This window comes from Trichosurus vulpecula, chromosome 1 (assembly GCF_011100635.1).
Source record: "Trichosurus vulpecula isolate mTriVul1 chromosome 1, mTriVul1.pri, whole genome shotgun sequence".
NCBI classification, from domain to species: Eukaryota; Metazoa; Chordata; class Mammalia; order Diprotodontia; family Phalangeridae; genus Trichosurus; species Trichosurus vulpecula.
In genome coordinates, this window is record NC_050573.1 from 114,405,844 (window position 1) to 114,424,982 (window position 19,139).

Sequence of the window (19,139 nt, forward strand, 5' to 3'; positions counted from 1 at the left end):
CTTTGTAGTTAATTTGAGTATTTATAACAGTCATAATGACTTAGTCACCCAAAGTTGTTCTAAAACAATATTGCTGTTACAACATGAATGTTACATTCCCTTGGTTATACTCATTCCTGATTTGTCTCCCTTCCCACCAGTTCACTCAGACAAAATGGTTTTCTTTAAATGCAGATCTGCCCATGTCACTCCTCTACTCAATAAACTCCAGTGGGATACCTAAGGCTTCTAGGATAAAATCTGAACCCCTTTGTTTAGTTTTTCAAGTCCTTCCTTCACAACCTGGCTTCAACCTATCTTTCCAGGCTCACTGAACACTATTTCCTCTCTCAAATCCTACAATCCAGACAAACTGATCTTCTCTCTATTCTTCATGCATAGCACTCCATCTCTTGTCTCCTCGCCTTTTCACCAGCCATCTCCCAAGCCCAGAATGCACTCTTTCTTCTCTGCTTCACAGAACCCATCACTTCCATCAGGATGAGACTCCAGCATCACCTTCTACATGAAGCCAGTTGTGAATGTCCTCCTTTCCAGATTCTCTTTATATTTTTTCCACATATACTTATGTAAGTACTTGTCTTCCTCATTAGAATGTATGCTCCTTGAGAATAGGATTGTTTCATTATTTATACCTGTATTCCCAGTGCCTAGCATTGTGCCTCGCCTGTAGTAAGCATTTAATACATGCTTGTAGAGTAACTGATCTACAGCCGCTCAAACTCAACGCACCCCAAACCGAATTTGTTATCCTTTCCTACAAACCTGTCTTCCTTACTTCCTTTCCTATGTTGGAGAAGGGGCAGCCATATGCTGGTACCTTTGATGAATTCTAGTCCCCTAGCCGAGGAGAACAACATTCTAAGATACTGGAAAAAACAGTCAGAAGTTCTTGCTAACATGCTTCCTATAACCTTCGAAAAACTGGGGATCTGGAAAGGTGCAGTGGATCAAATGAAATGGAAACTATCTGTACCATGTTATCAAAGTTAAACATTACGTGATTTTATGTAATATGTGTCATACATTATGTTATATATTAACGATGAGGTAGAGTATTCTAGGCGTGAAGAACAGCCAGTGAAAATGCCTGGAGTCTGGCAGAGGAAGAGCAGGGAGGCCAGTGTCACTGGATAGCTGAGTTGTTGTTTGTCCTTCCTTTTCAAGGAGAAGCAATGACATTATGGGTAATGGATTGACTTGTGCATGAATTGGATTGAAGTGAGGCAGAGTTGCACAGAGTTGTCAGCCTCACTCTCTCTTCCAGAGTCATCAAAGTTCAATGGCGAGACAAAGGTCTGGTTGATTGACAATGGCCCAGGATGAAGTGGATGACCTTGGTGATCTAAGCACTCTGTGGCACCTGCTTCAGCTGCCTTCATGGCTGTTGGAACAAAGCATTCTCATCTGTCCATTCAGCCAGGGGAAGTCTTCACATGCTTGGGACAGACGTTGCCCTAACTTACCGTTGGGCTTGAGGCCTGTTGGTCACCCTCAATCTGGTTTCAGCCTCATTCCTTAGCTAAAAAAAAAATCCCTCCTGTCTGAGTTCTTTTGGCTCAATTGCCTGGAGACCAAGCATACTTCAGTGGCTCTGCCTCCTAGGGGAGGTTCTGGGATTATCTTGCTGCTTCCCTATCTACCTTGGTAGCTTTCGTCTCTTGTTTTTCCTCTCTTTTTTGCTCTTTTCTGCCTCTGAAGGTACCACCTACTACTTGTCTCCTACACCACTGCTGCTATTGGCTTCATTGTGACTATCTCCTAAAGGTCTGCCTTTAGGTCTGTACCTTCTTGGCTGCGGCTGCTGCAGCTACTGATGTTGGTGCCTTTACCATTTCCCTGGAAGCATCACCCCACTTTTATAGTGAGGACGCTCTGGCCAACAGCCTTAGGTGGTCAATGGTCTTTTGGCTCCGTAGTTTGTAGGCAGTATGTTGTTCAGTCATTTTCAGCCATGTCTGACTCTTTGTGACCCCATTTGGGGTTTTCTTGGTGAAGATATTGGAGTGATTTGCCATTTCCTTCTCCAGCTCATTTTAGAGATGAGGAAACTGAGGCAAAACAGAGCTAAGTGGCTTACCTAGGGTCACACATCTAGTAAGTGTCTGAAGTCAGATTAGGAAGATGAGACTTAGTTTTCTCAATGAAAGGTTCTCACACCAAACTCTGAGCTGAGTTTAGGGTAGATGAATTCTTTTTTATTTCTTCCCCACCACAGGGTACAAGTAATGTGATCTCCTCATAGTCTGTACCTTACTGGGAATAACCATACCCAAACTCCTTTCTAAGTGCCCATTCAATGCCTGCACATGCCTCCTCCCCTGCTTTGCTAATAACTGACATGCAAACATGCAAATAGCTCTGATGTTTCGATAAACTTCGGGAAAGTGAAAGAAACACTTGAGGGGAGGATACAAAGGCTGGTAAAATTTCTCTTTCGGTTTGGCTCAGTTTGTGCTACCTCTTTTATTATTATTATTTTCTATTAAATGTGGTTTTTATTCAATCGTAGGCTCTTTTTTCTACAGCTACAGTTGTGGAATGTCACATGGCAACAACAGGAGTTTTTTAGGCTCCCCCCACAACCTTATTAAAAATGAGATTGGTTCTAAAATATAGAAAGAAAGAAATTTAAATTCACAAAAAACTGTACATTGTCAAAATGTCACCAAAACACAACATTTGTTTAAATATAAAAGTAAGTTGCTTTTGCCACAAAAGGAACATGGGAATGACTTTTGTTGATGGTGGATTTTTTTCCTATTAGACTAATGTAGTAGAGGAAAGTAAAGAATCTTTTTTGAGGGCAGGGATAAAGCTGATTTTTAATATGCCTACTTCTAAATACTTGAAATTGTTAAGAATGAAGGCAGAAGGAAAAGTGGGAAGTTGATTACCAAATTTCAAGCCAGCCCATCACCTTAGAGCGCCCAATCCTTGGGATCTGGGCAAAGAGAAGAGAGCACAAAGTGGAAGAAGTGAGATTCCAGACCATCATTCTCTCCCCTCTCCCCCCCGGTAAGTTCAAAATTAATTCAGGGTTTTTTATACCAGGAAAAAATATTACTCTGTGAGGGCATGGGGTGTGTGAGGGCAGGGGACTGTAATTCCAAACATTTAACACAAAGTTTGTTACACCTGCTCCTTCCTTTAAACATATAGAGAGACAGCTGTCAAATAAGTTAAAATCTGGTTGACAGTTTTGGAGTAACTCGGTATGTAATATGTGAGCCAGACACAAGATGGTGTCCTACTTAGGTCATTTTCTCTTTGATCTGAGTTTAAGTGGGGCAATCTTCCAGTGATCTGTAATATTTCTTTCAGCCACTAGAGGGTAGTCAAGGTATGAGTTCTCCTTAATAAAGGCAGTTCTATTTCTGCCTTTGACTTTTGATGAGAAAGCTTCATTTTTATTTTTCTGCATGTTACCACTTTCTGAGTTCTAATTTAGAGGATGAAAATATTAAAAAATGTAATTGATGCTACATCTTGGCTCTGTCTCTACCCCTTTCAATAGTTAGACTATACAACATTGATAATTAAAGTTTTATTATATAGTTATCCCTTCCATCCCATCATGGTTTCAATATATTCTGGGTCAGCATAAGAAATTAAATGAGAATCTTTGGGGAGTTTTGCAGAAGCCACAGACAACATGCAAAAGCTAGCAGATGACACAGAAAAGTTTGGAAACTCAGAAATGCATAAAACATGTACGGTATTATATAATACTATATTTTAATCTTTTAATACTATAATCATTCAGACTTCTTCTCTGCTATGAAGGGAGGGCCAAAAAATTTTACACAGATTTTCCATATCGTGGGAGTGCCATGCCGGTAAGCCCCATGAAGTGGAAAGGTTAACTGTGTATGACATTAAAATAAAGCATACATACTCAACTACCCACCCACAATCCCTTTATTCCCTCTCTCTTCTGCTCTATCATGATGTGAAAGCCTCACTGCATTCCCACCACTCAGGGACAAAAGGCACCAACATCAGTAGCTGCAGCAGCCACAGCCAAGAAGGTGCAGTAGGCAAACAGTCTGATTGCTAAAGATAAATCATTGCAACTTGTGATTGGAGTAATATAGGGTCAGAGATTTAGAGATGGAAAAACTTTAGATGTCATGCAGTCTATCTTCATTTAATAGATGAGGAAACTGAGTCCCAAAGAAGAGAAGGGACTTGCCTAAGGTCACACATGTAATCTAATCAATCAACAAGCATATTTGAAGCCTATTGTAGGCCAGGTGCTGCTATATGACAGATGCTGGTAATACAAAGACAAAAAAATGAAACAATCTCTGCTCTCAAGGAGTTTATGTCCTATAGGGAGAGACAACATGTACATATATATATATATATACATATGCATATATATATATATGTATGTGTGTGTGTGTGTGTGTGTGTGTGTGTATTCAGAACAAATGTGAAATGGAGGTCTGGCCTAATTAGTAGATGCAACCCTTCCTTGGGGAGGATGTTATAAAGTCTGCTTCAGGAAGAATTATGATGATGTGAAAGAGAAATGCCTTGGAGCAACTGTGGAATATGCACACATACATTCAATAACTGGTTCTGGTTGGCAACACGGTGATGGGGATACTCTTTGATTGCCTTTAAGGCATTCAGAAGGTCCTGTCAGCACCATCCACCACTTTTTTTCTCAAAAAAATGGAATGTTAGAGTTTTGTCATCTGCTCATCCTGCATAGACTTGTTCAAACTTCAAAGATACAGGAGGAAAATTGATTCTCCTGAGACCAACCTGGGAATGAGCTTGTTAGCTCATTCAGACTTCGCTAGTCTGGTCCTCAAACCACAAGTGTATCGTCCATTCCTGGGTCCATACTGGAAACCTCTTCATTTTGTTGGGATCTGCCAGAGCTTGAGTTCAACTGACATAATCTTCAACAATCTAGGGTCACTTCTACTCAGAACTGTAACTAGGGTGTAGTGACTGAAGCTTTTTTCCATGAAACGGAAATTTATTGGGTGCAGATAGCTACTCTTTAAGTAGCATAGAAACAACTGATCTTAGCACCTAGTCAGCAAGAATGTTTAAATAGGAAGCTGCCAAGTGGCCCACTTCTTTCTTCCCCTTGTCCTTTATTGACAAAGCTTCCTCCATGACCTACCACCTGCCCTGTTCTCCCCCACCCATAGTGTCCTGGGATTCCTACGTATGGGAGGTACTAGCCTTCCGGTGTCCTTTCCAAGGGGCTGTGTCTTCAGGTCTCTCCTCTGCTTTCCAACTAAATGTCTTACAAAGTTAATCTGCTTCATGCTGCTTGCCTCTGGTGCATTTTGCACCAAAATTGCTAGTTGTAGCTTTGCCTCCATCCCACAATAAGACACCCAAGAGGAACTTTAGCAGAAGGGAATTTATACATATTAAACTTTATTTTCCACCAGAGCGTATTGGGATTAACCTGACTTAAGGAAAATCTGTAAGAATGCCTCTCAGACAAGGAGAATGATTATCTGCCATCCTGTATTGGCAAGACAATAATCACAATATAGACGATAATTGTAAATCTGCCTATGTAGTTTTGTATTGCAAAACATAAGACTCCATATATAAGGTAGAAGAAGTAAACAATTTATTTAGACATCAAAGAACCAGATCCCAAAACCAGTCAGTCCCATCCATCATAGCAGCAAAGAAACTAGTACACATTATCACAGCACAGAAGGTCTCCATCTCAAAACCGTTCCACCTCCCCTGCTGGAGCCTTCCCACAAACACACTCACAACACAGCTAGCACACATCTGCTCTCTCCCTCAGCTCAAACTGCTCTGAGCATTTCCTGTTCCACCTCTTCCTGTTCCTCTTGTTCAACAAGCTCCTCCTACCATGTGACTTAGGCTTCCTGTGAAGTAAGAAGTCACATGGGCCTATTAATAGATGGGAAAGATCTTCAAATTTAAATTACCATTACACATCCCTACACAGTCACGGGAAAGGTATCCATTATATTGCTACGGAATAGTGCCTAATGGGTAATAAGAGTTAGTTAAGAGAAGGATAAGAGAAAGCATGCTGCAGGAGAATGGATTCTGAGCTTGGAGCCACAATACCTGAATTTGAATCTTAGCTGGATCATTAGCTGGTCTTTAATGTCTAACGAAGCTCTAAGCTCTCCACAATGCTTGCTTCAGCTGCCTTCATGGCTGTTGGAACAAATTGTTTTCATCTGCCCATTCCACCAGGGGAAGTCTTCACATGCTTGGGGTAGATACCCCCTCAACTCACCAATGCTTTTGAGACCCCTCAGTTACCCTGAACCTGGTTTAGCCTGTCTGCTGAAAATGTTTACCAGGGTGTGGCTGCTTATGCAGGCTACAGCTTCTTAGAGCCATAGGTGAGAGTTAGGTGGATCTGGTATAAGCTTAATCAATATTTAACAGCCAGTATAAGCTTAATCAATATTTCCTCACTGTGAAAAGCCAGACTTGTACAATTCAGAATTTCTTCTCCCCCAAAACCTATAAAAGGGGAGCTGTCCTTTTGCTAAGGTAGTTTGTAACCGCTCACCAAAACTGGTACAGATCAGGGTTTGAAAAGAACCTGTTTATATAATGATGAAGAATGGGGGAAGAAACTGGAGTTTTTTGGTAGACTTCAGGGCTGGCTAGAACTGCAGCTGAAGTTTTGGGGAAAACCTTGCTTGGCATGCCAGAAAGCAGAAGATTGGGGGTTTGAACTTGGTTCCTCTGACCCAAGTTCCAGCATTTTTTCCACTGTACTTTCTGACCCATACACTGGTGAAGGTGGAACTCTTTCCATTCATCCAGACTGCCTCACCCTCATCCCGATTAGCCTCATCAATTTATTGTCACTCAATTATCCTAATAAGGTCCTGGAAGGTAAATTAGTTAAGCTCACCACCTGTTTCAGGGCTGAATGAATTCACCTGTGGGGAGTGGATGTGGAAGTGGTGTGGGGAAACAGTCACTATACTGATGGGTGATGTAATGAGCTTTCTATTGGTGCATAGCAGCAGCCCTCCTCCTTCAATTTCACCTAACTGGGCCAAATGTATTTAATAGGAAGTGTGTAATTGAAGGTGCTTTAGGAATTCTGAGTTGGTGCACAGAAGCTACTGTGTTTATACATTTTATTTAAACCTAAATTTTGAGGTTAATGAAATGGATACCTCGGTGTCCCAGAATTTCCATCCAGAGTGTGAGTTTTCTATCAATAAGATGATAAATATGGAGCTGCATGCCAGCTATGTCTATTTTACCATGGTAAGTTTCTAAGTCTCCTGGTTTGATAGGAGTGATAGCAAACTAGGAATAGCTCACTCCCTAGCCGTGTGATATCCTTTGGCAAAGAAAGAGGGGAGATGGGAAATCTTGTTGGCTTCCTTCTAGCTTTAAGTTGACACTTTGCTTTTGGTATAAGAAGCTTTGGCCTTTGGTGACTCAGTGAATCAGGGAGTGTGCTGGTCTGTTAAAGGAAGCAAGTGTTATTGACTGTATACTTTAAAGACTAGAGATGTAAATAGAATGATTCTAGCATTCTGCAGTTGGAAGGACCTTTATCATCTGGTCTAACTTGTATCTGACATAGGAATCTCCTCTGTAGTATTCCTACTAAGTTGTCATCTAGCCTCTGTTTGAAGATTTCCAGTGATGGAGCACTGATCACCCTTTACACTTTGGGGCTCCTTTTGGGAAACTCTTATGCTGAACTAAAATCTGCCTTCCCAAACCCATTGGTTCTAGATCTGTCCTCTGGGGCTCAAGAGTAGTATAATTGCTTTGCCACAAAACAACCATTCAAATATTGGAAGACAGCTGCTACCAGGTCCTGCTCATGTCTCGACCTCCCTCCCCCCCGCCCCGCCCCCACATCTGGGCTCAGGATCCCTAGTTACTTTAAAGAACTCCCCTCCCCTCTCATGTCAGAGCTTCGAGTCCTTTCACCAAGTGATGGTAGGATCTGGAAGTTGGAAGGATCTCAGAGTTATTTGGTCTAACCCGTACCTGAAGCATGCACCCCTCTACAGCATCCTTAACTGGTCATCTGGTCTCTGCTGCAAGACCCCAAATGGTGGAGAACAAACTACTTTTTTACATAATCCGTTCTAATTTTAGACTGTTTTTGGGTTGTTGAATGTGGGGCTAAGTTTATCCTTTCTACTCATTAGACTGCAAGCTCCTCAAGGTACCTGGCACAGAGTAGGCTCTTAATAAATATTTATTGACTGACTGACTCTAATTTGAATCTTAGCTGGATCACTTATTGACCTGTGTGACCCTGGGCAAGTCACTCAACTTCCCCGAAGTCCATATCTTGTTTTGTCCTCTGGGATCAAGCAGAACAGGTCTAATTTTTATTTCCTACAAGGCAATGATTTAAATATAAGAAGACAGCTACCAAGTCTTTACCAAATCTTTTCTTTTTGGAGGCTTGATATTCCTAGCTCCTCTAAATAATCCCCCTCTGTCATGATTTCGTGTCCCCTCATTGGCCTGGTTGTCCTTCTAGAGTTGTCCCAGTTTGAAATTGGTTTCTAATAAAAAATTTATTAAGTTGTAAGTCTCTTGGTGGGATGAGGAAGCAGCAGCTTTGGGATTAGAGCCCTTGGCTTTATGTCCCACTCAGTTTTGCTGCTTAATTCCCTATGGGACAATGAGCAAGTCCCCTAATCTCACTTAGCCTTGGTTTTCTCATATGTAAGATGAGAGGGTTAGATTAAATGATCTCTGGGGTCCTTTCTAGCTCAGACTCCTATGTGTTTATAATCCAGAGATTGCTGTGCATTTGGAGCAGGTTAATTGCTATAACACTGACTGCTTGGAATCATTTCCTCTGCTTCTCTGATGCTGGGGGGCTCATAAGGCCCCAAAGGATCCAGAGATGGAGAGTAGGTCAGAAGAGAAACCAGAGGCCTGAAATTTTCCAAATGGAGAATGAGATCTGGCTGGGAAGAACTGTTATCCCAGCTGACTTTCAGCTGAGCTTAGAAGAGAAGAAGGAGTAGGGGGCGGCTACCTCCTGGATTAGTCAATACAGCTTGAGTAATGAGGCTAGTAAATCTGGCCCCATTCTCTACAGGTTAGAAAGGCAATGAACATCCCATGGGCTGCTCGCTATCAGAAGGACTTAAAGTCCTGTTCAAGGGTCCTTTGAGAATCTCATTCAATGCGTATACTTATTTCAAAAATACCTTGCATCTTCACTGAAACATACACTTGAGAGCTAAAAGGGACTTTAAAGATAGCTCTAGGTGCAAGATAGGTGGTATGGTGGAGAGGTCACTGAGCAGGGAACAGGAAGACTCATCTCCTTGAGTTCAAATTTGTCCCAGATATTAGCCGTGTGACCTTGGGTCACAGAGAATAGGATATGAATGAAAAGACTCAACAATAACAATGAATGCATCATCTCATTTGTTCCTCACAAAAACCCTGTGACTTAAGTGCTACAGAAACTAATCCCATTTTACAGAAGAGGAAACCAAGGCTGAGGGAAGTTAAAGGATTTTTCCATAGTCACACAGATAAGTAGTGATTGGAATCCAGACATTCTTGAGTCATTCGGCTATCCCATAATGCTCCTCTTCCTACAAGGGAAGCTAGGGCACATAGATAGTCTGAAGCTTATAAGCCCACCCCATTTCCCCCACTCCTCATTCCAACAAGGAGATCTAGTATGCAAAGTGACAGAATTTTGAGGGATCCCACATACCTTTCACAGCCACAAATCATGACCCCTGTAACTGAGCAGTCTTCGAGAATTACCGCGGCCCCCAAACTTCAGTACCCTACAGCCTGCTCGGCGATAAGCCTCTCCAAACTTACATAGGTTAGTCCTAATCTAGGACCAAGGTGCTACATAAAGTGAGTTTTCTAAGGTCCTGCTTAACTGGCATTTTAGGATTCTTTGCTAAAATTGTGAGAAGCCAGTACAATCCAGGAGATGTGATTCCCAAGGGTCAAGCCACAGACAAGGCTAGCCTGATCCCAATTTTTCCCTATATTTGCTGACATTTTACAATTGTTTCAGTGCTATTAAACTGAGATGTGGTGTGGAATAGCGGGGGGAAGGGAGGAAGGCTGGCCTCGGAGTCAGGAGACCCAGGTTCAAATCCCACCTTCCGATCCTCATCAGCTGTTGTGATCACAATTAAGTTGCTTATCCTTTCAATCTTAGGATTTTCCAAGATTACAACAGGTAGAGAGGGAGAGAGAAAAGGGAGGGGAAATGGGGAGGGGGGGCAGGTAGGCTTATTAAACTACCTCAATTCCTATCAATTAGATAACTGGGTCAACAAATACAAAAAGGCAGCTAAATAGAATGGAAAGATCGCCAAGTTTTACGTTCACTAAGTTGGGTCCAAATTCTCACTCTCCTGCTTCCCGCTTGTTGACTTTTAACAAGTCACATTGACTTTCTGAGCCTTAGTTTCCTCATCTATAAAAGGGAATTGTTTGGTGTTATTTCAGTCATTTCCAATTCTACATGACCCCATTTGGGGGTTTTTTGGCAGAGATATTGCCGTCCTTTGCCATTTCCTTCTCCAGCTCATTTGACAGCTAAGAAAACTGAGGCAAACAGGGTTAAGATACTTGCCCAGGGTCATACAGCTAGTAAGTGTCTGAGGCCAGATTTGAACTCAGGTCTTCTGACTCGAGGCCCAGTGCTCTAACCACTGTGTCACCTAGCTAATGCATAAAGATAATGCATAAAGTACTTTTGCTGTTGCTCATCTTTGAAAGGGGACTTTTTCTTTTCTTTTCTTTTTTAAAATTTATTTATTGAATATATTTAGTTTTCAGCATTGATTTTCACAAGAGTTTAAATTACAAATTTTTCCCCTATTTCTACCCTCCCCCCCACTCCAAGATGGCATATATTCTGGTTGCCCTGTTCCCCAGTCAGCCCTCCCTTCTGTCACCCCACTCCCCTCCCATGCCCTTTTCCCTTCCTTTCTTGTAGGGCAAGATAAATTTCTACACCCCATTGCCTGTCTATCTTATTCCCTAGTTACATGCAAAATCTTTTTTTTTGTTTTTGAACATCTGTTTTTAAAACTTTGAGTTCCAAATTTGAGTTCCCTCTTCCATTCCCACCCACCCTCCCTAAGAAGGCAGGCAATTCAACATAGGCCACAAGCGTATCATTTTGTAAAACCCTTCCACAATACTCATGTTGTGAAAGACTAACTATATTTTGCTCCTTCCTAACCTATCCCCCATTATTGAATTTTCTCCCTTGACCCTGTCCCTTTTCAAAAGTGTTTGTTTTTGATTACCTCCTCCCGTTATCTGCCCTCCCTTCTATCATCCCCCCTTTTTTATCTTCTTCCTCCTTCTTTCCTGTGGGGTAAGATACCCAATTGAGTGTGTATGGTATTCCCTCCTCAGGTCAAATCTGATGAGAGTAAGATTCACTCGTTCCCCCTCACCTGCCCCCCTTCCCTTCCTACAGAACTGCTTTTTCTTGCCACTTTTATGTGAGATAATTTACCCCATTCTCTCTCTCCCTTTCTCCCTTTCTCAATATATTCCTCTCTCATCCCTTAATTTGATTTTATTAGATATCATCCCTTCATATTCAACTCACCCTGTGCCCTCTGTCTATATATATATATATATATGTATATATATATATATACACACATATATATATACATACACACACACGCACACACACACACACACACACACACACACACGCATATATGCATATTCCCTTCAGCTACCCTAATACTGAGGTCTCATGAATCATACACATCATCTTTCCATGTAGGAATGTAAACAAAACAGTTCAACTTTAGTAAGTCCCTTGTGATTTCTCTTTCTTGTTTACCTTTTCATGCTTCTCTTGATTCTTGTATTTGAAAGTCAAATTTTCTATTCAGCTCTGGTCTTTTCACTAAGAAAGCTTGAAAGTCCTCTATTTTATTGAAAATCCATATTTTGCCTTGGAGCATGATACTCAGTTTTGCTGGGTAGGTGATTCTTGGTTTTAATCCTAGCTCCATTGACCTCTGAAATATCATATTCCAAGCCCTTCGATTTCTTAATGTAGAAGCTGCTAGATCTTGTATTATTCTGATTATGTTTCCACAATACTCAAATTGTTTCTTTCTGGCTGCTTACAATATTTTCTCCTTGATCTGGGAGCTCTGGAATTTGGTGACAACATTCCTAGGAGTTTTCTTTTTGGGATCTATTTGAGGAGGCAATCACTGATTCAGCGTGCTGGGGCCTGTTCTGCCCAGCTCCCTGTCTGGTTGGTCCTGCCCACACTCACACTGGGCTTTGCTCCCCTCTGCTCCTAGTTCCATGCGTGATAGACCTCACCTAGTGACTATCCAGGCTGTCCTGGGCTGGATCCCTGCTTCCCTCTTCTATTTTGTGGGTTCTGCAGTTCTAGAATTTGTTCAGAGCCATTTTTTATAGGTTTTTAGAGGAACTTGGAAGGGAGCTCACGCAAGTCCCTGCTTTCCAGCTGCCATCTTGACTCCGCCCCCGGACTTTTTCTTAAATGTGAAATCACTTGCATGCCATGGGAAGATGTTTTTCTGTTATCTACATCTAGACTATGACCTAACTCTCCTCTTCCTCCAAAGGCTTATTACTTTAGCGATCATAATATGACCCTGAATCACTTCACAAAATTCTTCCGAAAACAGTCCCAAAAGAGGAAGGAACAAGCAGAGAAATTTCTTCAGTACCTAATCAAAAGGGGAGGACATCCTGTTATGGAAAATATCCTAGTGAGTACAATTTATGAGCCCCTACCTTTCTGGAGCAGATGTAACTAAGCCAGAAATAAAAAGATACCATGGAAGGATTCAGAGGGCACTGCTAACGAATGGTTTTGTATCACAGAATCTAAGGGTTGCAAGGGCCCTTGGCAGACATCTAGTAGTCTACCCAAATCCCAGATAATTGCTTTCATAACATACTTGACATGTGGTCATCCAGGCTTTACTAGTGTTAGAGGGGACTGGTGAAATAAGCCGAGCTTTTATGAACATGTGCAGCATGTGAGGTTGATGCAGTCCTTGGTGAACTTTGGAGCATGCAGACATCCTGCAACTAGATCCTGTTCCACTAACCGCATGGTTAAAGATACATTTCTGATTAGCTCCTGAGCTAGAACTGGGATATATTCAAAAGGTACTACTAGCTTTCCAAAGCAAGTGCTTTCTGCTTCCTTACTTGGTAGTGCTCAAGTGAGGAGGTAAGGACTGTTGGATGCTTTTGGTGGAACGAAAGTCCTCAGGCTTCTGTCGCTATACCAGAGATGATGTTTCATATCAACCCATGAACACACAGCCTTGTGATTGCTTTTGTCTTTTTTTTTCCTGCTGAAGGAGCATTGGCGCTTTTTTTTGAGGGGGGAAGGCAGGGCAATTGGGGTTAAGCGACTTGCCCAAGGTCACGCAGCTAGTAAATGTGTCAAGTGTCTGAGGCCGAATTTGAACTCAGGTCCTCCTGATTCCAGGGCCAGTCCTCTACTCACTGTACCACCTAGCTGCCCCATTTAAGGAATATTTAATATGGCTACAATCACATGGGCTTCCAGAGGTCTGGAAGCCAGAGTTGATGTCAGACTGTGTGGCCAACTGTGGTTAGTGGATTGGAACTAATTACAGAATGTCCATATGGGCACCTTGCATGACTGTGCATGCTCATAAGAGTTGGGCTTATTGGCCAGTCCTCCATTATACTAGCAAAGAATGGATGACTACTCATTAGGGATGTTGGAAAAACAATTCTACCCCATTGCTCCTCTGCCTGTGGGGAATAACTCATTAAACAAATGTCTAAAGCATATTACTGGGGACTCTTGTAGAAGCCAGAGGTGGCAAACTGGTCAGACGGCCTGCGTGCCACGGAAGAGGCTCTTGCGGCTGAAAAGATTATTATCCAGGACCTGTTGGCACTGTACAATAAGGCAAAAGAGAAAGAAGATCCACATGTAAGTAAACGGTTGAGGCTTTTTATATATTCATTCCCCGTTTCTTAAGTGACTATTGAGCACAGAACACTCCAAAGAGTGCTGGGAGAAATGAAAAGTTTAAATAGGTCACTGCCTTCATGAAAATTCCAGACTAGAAGGGAGAATTACAGATTATACATATAGATGTTTTGTAATATCTACTTGAGTTAAATGTATTGGTTGCAACAGCAGGGCATAATGGAAAGAGAATTGACCTTGAAGTGGAGAAGACCCAGCCAGCTGGGTTCAAGTCTTCCTCTGGCACATGCTGGCTGTGTGACCCTGGACGAGACATGTAACCTTTCCACGTCCAAAGCAACTCTTTACAAGCAATTGTCTCTCTGTAGATCAGGTGTCAAACTGCATTGTCGGGGGTACTTCTTTACTGGGAGTTTCCTATACTGATAAAATCACAATTTTGGTAAAACATGCAGCATATCCCAAAATTCTTGGGCAGTTTTACATTTTAATAATTTTAGAAGCATAAATGCTACCAACTTACAAAAACCACAATTTAAAAAATTTTAAATTTAGTTTACATTTGTCTATTTAATGAATTTTTAACAATTTAAAGCATTAATCTTAACAAGATGGGGCACCCTGTTATCATGTGTTGGGTACGCTACAGTTTCTGGCTGACATTTAGATCAATATAGGAGGATGAATATAGGAAGCCTTCTTGCTTGGCTACTCTTGGCCTCCTTATCAATCTCCATTAGACTTTTCCTTGTGGGGTCATATCAAAACTGTCAGGTATGCATCAAAATGTAGTTCTTTGAATAATCTTCACACTAGATTTACAGGTGCAATCCTTTTAGTCACTGAGCAGCAGCTGGTAAAAGTTTTTATGAAGTCTGAAAATAGACCAGTGTGATACATAGTACAAGATGGTGGTTGTTGAATTTTACTAAGATACATCTCAGTGTTTAAAATTTTTAAATAACTTTTCAAAAAATTTTTTGAGGCATTCGGTGTTAAGTGACTTGTTCAGGGTCACCTAACTAGTGAGTGTCTGAGGCTGGATTTGAACTTAGGTCCTCCTGACTCTAGGGCCAGTGCCCTATCCACTGTACCTCCTAGCTGCCCCAAATGTTATTTTAAAAATAAATTTGTAACATTTCTATTTTCTGAGGTTGTTAAAGCTTAAAATAGCACTAAGACTTTTGGAAAACTGTATATGTATATATAAATTTAAATATGTTATATGTTACACACACATATATGTATATATATATGTGTGTGTATATATATATATGTATATATATATATATATATGTATGTATGTATACAAAGAAGTGTAGTTCAAGGTCCTAGGTACTTAATAAATGCTTCTTGACTTGTCTTGATTTGACATCTGGGCAGTTTCTTCCATCCCAAGTAGAGTAGGTCAAACTTGGAACAGGTGCTGTTTGACCATCAGCTCTTCTTCCTTCTGTCTGGGAAGGAGTGAACAATGCTTTGTAAACAGAGGATCAGATGATTAATCATTATTATTAATTATATATAATTAATATTAATTATGCAATTATATTATGTTTATATATTATGTATTTACATATGACATATTTTTACTATGATTAATTATATTATTATTAATTATCCACTTGATTATAGATTCAAGCCTATTGCCATATTTAGCAAAGAACAAAATATTGGATTTGGACTTGGATCTGGGTTCAAATCCTAGCTTTGCCACTTATGATCCACACTTACGGCTTGTGTGCACAGGTCTGGATCTAAGTTTCCTCATCTGGAAAAAGAATAGATTGAACTAGATGAAATCTAAGTCTCTTTCAGCTTTAAGTCTAATTATAAGAAAAAAGACAAGTAACTGTTTTGATACCAAGTTAGACTAATTAACAGCACAAGAAGGAACTTCTCCAGTTTTATTGATGCCTTTTAAAAAAATCCAAAAAACCAGGTCAGGAAGAACCCAGTTCAAATTTGGCCACAGGCACGTGATAGTTGTGTGACTCTGGGCAAGTCATTTAACCAATGTTTGCCTCAGGGCTCATCTGTAAAATGGAGAAAACAGTACCTACCTCACAGGGCTGTTGTATTTGTTTTTTTTTTTTAAAAGTACTTAGCACAGTGCTTGGCACATAGTAGATGCTACATGAAAATGCCCATGTTTCCCCCCTTTTCCCTTCCCAATATACTCCTCTCCCCTTATAACAGAAAACTAAGCAAAAGAAGAAAGCCAGTATTACACTCTCATAGTCTTCCCCACCCCCATCTCCCAAACTCTTTATTAAGAGGAGAGGTATAGTGGGAAGCTAGGTGGCACATGAATACAGCACTGGCCCTGGAGTCAGGAGGACCTGAGTTCAAATTTGACCTCAGACCTTTGACATACTTACTAGCTGTGTGACCTTGGGCAAGTCACTTAGCCCTGATTGCCCTGCCTCCTCCCTGCAAAAAAAGAAAGGAAAAAAAGAGGAGAGGTATATCTTTCATCTCATGTTCACCAGGAACACTATTGGTCATAATCATAATTACCACTGTCTTTCTGGACTTTTCAATGACCACCATCTATTTCCCACACTATAGGGCAGGGATGAATAGATCATATGAGACTTCAGGATACTGAAAGACCCTAAATGATTCTCTCCTATAGCTCTGTGGATTCTTAGAGTCTGAAATCCTTGACGAGCAGGTGAAGATCATGAAGCTGCTTGAAGATCACATCACTAACTTAGAGTGATTGGGATCACCTGAAAATGCTATTGGGGAATACCTGTTGGACAAGTATACACTAGGAGAAGATCATGAAGGTTCTCCCTAATACCTTAAAGCCTTGGGTCCTTGAGCTCAGACACCCTAAACATGTAACTCTTCTCTCTCCAGACCAAGAATAAAAAGATAGCATCTAGACCATGACTCTTCTTGCAGTGGTTGCTTTGAATGACCTGTTTTGCTGTTCATGTTATGTTGGGTCAATAGACAAGGAGGAACCATGGTAAAAGATGAGCTAGCAGCTCTGTTCAATTCCACAGCCATTCTATTAAATGCCTGTTTTGTGCAAGGTGCTATACTAGGACTATAGGGGCAAATATATAGTCTTTGCCCTCAATGAGTTTACAATCTAATATACTATACAATATAACTGCACCATTTTGAATAGGGAGCAATTTGGGAGGTTGGGGAAGGAGGAAAGGAAATTAGGGAAGGTTTCATGGAAGGAGTATTTGAGCTAAGTTTTTAACATGAGGATTCTGAGTGGAAGAGATGAAGGAGCTCATTCTAGCCCATTCTTCAACCTGTGAGAATACGTAGAAATGGGAGATGGAATGCTATGTATGGGACACAGATCAGCATTTAGTTTGGTTGGAATATCAGAATGTATGGAGGGGAATAATATAAAGCAAGTGTAGAAATGTAGATTTGGAAGAGGGAGTCTAATTTACTTCTGACCATTGCCTCCCTAATCCGAAACCCTTCTAAGAATCCCTCCATTATCCTTTCCCCTTGCCTTCCCCTTCCTTAATCTATCCACTGTTGTAAGGGTTCCTCCCTTACCCTCCTATTTCTTGATCTGCACACCCTTCTGTGAATCCCTCCCTTATCCTATCCCCTTGCCCTCCTGTTTCTCTGTAAGTTAGGAAGACTTTTATACCCTTCTAGATGTATATTCCATTCCCTCTTTAACCCTGTTCTGATGAGAATAAGGTTCTAGCACTACTAGCCCTCAACCCCTTCCTGCCCTCCGCTGTAGCAGTTCTTCCATTCATACTTCATTTGAACAAGATAATTACTCCATTTTACCACTCCCTATCTAATATTATTTTTTAAGCATCATCCCATCCTACTCAACTCAACCCCAAGCCTTCTATCTATGTCAGCTCTTTCAAACTACCCTAGTAATGATAATATTCTTAAGAGTTACAGATAATATTTTCCCATATAAGAAGTCAACAGTTTGACCTTATAATTGGTCTTTCGTGTTTACCTTCTTATGTTTCTCCTGATTCTTGTAGGTCAAATATTCCATTCAGTTTTAGTCTTCTCCACACAAATACCTGAAAGTCCTTTGATTAATTAGGTATCCATTTTTTCCATACAAGATTGCACTCAGCTTTTCTGGGTAAGTTATTCTTGGTTGCAAACCCAATTGCTTTTCTCTTTGGAACATCAAGTTCTATGTCCTTTTGGTCGTTTAATGTAGAATATACTAAATCTGTTATCTTGACTGTAACTCCACAGTATTTAAACTGTTTCTTTCTAGTTGCTTGTAGTATTTTCTCCTTAACCTGGGAGCTTCAAAACTTAGCTATAATGTTCCTGTTGATTTTTATCTTGGGATCTCTTTCAGGTGCTGATCTGTAGATGTTTTCAATTTCTATTTTACCCTCCAGTTCTAAAACCTCAGGGCAATTTTCCTTAATGATTTCTTGAAGTATAGTGACAAGATTGCTTTTTTTTATCATAAATTTCAAGTAGTCCAGCAATTCTTATATTATCTCTCTTCAATCTGTTTTCCAGGTCAGTTTTTCTAATAAGATGTTTCACATTCTCTTCTATTTTTTCATTCTTTTGATTTGTTTTATTATTCCTTGGTGTCTTATGAAATTATTAGTCTCCCCAAGCTCAATTCTAATTTTTAGAGAATTATTTTCTTTGATAAGTTTTGGATCTGTTTTTCTAATTGGTTGACTTCCTTTTCATAAATTTCTTGCATCATTCTTATTTTTTCTGTAATTTTTCTTCAACCCCTTTCATTTGATTTTAAGGAGGGAGTGGAGGGAGCGGAGAGAGAGAATGGAATTGCTCCCTTGTTTAAAATTCACTGATTAGCCTCTTTCTGCTAAATGGTTAATAAGGGGATTTTTAATGTTAAAGTACAAGTCTTTGAACATTGAAATCACATTTGTTCCTGGATTTATTTACAGAGGGCTGGCACATGCTCTAGTATCCCATAGCCTTTGCTATACACACACACACACACACACACACACACACACACATCAAAGCAACACTATATGGACCAACAATGCGAAAACATCAGTTGAGGCAGAAGGAGGCTTAGTAGTGATCATCCATGACTGTGTTGATTTGTTAATTTAGAGACAGAGGGAATTCAACTAGCCTGTAATAAAAATGACAGCTTTGGAGAATTAGGGTGAGTTATACAAATGGCCAAATCCTTAATACTGTCTGT

General features: G+C 40.6%; 1 protein-coding gene across 1 annotated transcript; it reads left to right on the forward strand.

The window, feature by feature from the left end:
* Nucleotides 1–7,161: 7,161 nt before the first annotated feature.
* Nucleotides 7,162–16,685, forward strand: LOC118844602 (ferritin heavy chain A-like). Its single transcript, XM_036752535.1, has 4 exons — nucleotides 7,162–7,263; nucleotides 12,603–12,749; nucleotides 13,835–13,960; nucleotides 16,599–16,685. Exons 1-4 carry the CDS (start codon nucleotides 7,162–7,164, stop codon nucleotides 16,683–16,685), a joined length of 462 nt encoding a protein of 153 aa, XP_036608430.1.
* Nucleotides 16,686–19,139: the final 2,454 nt, after the last annotated feature.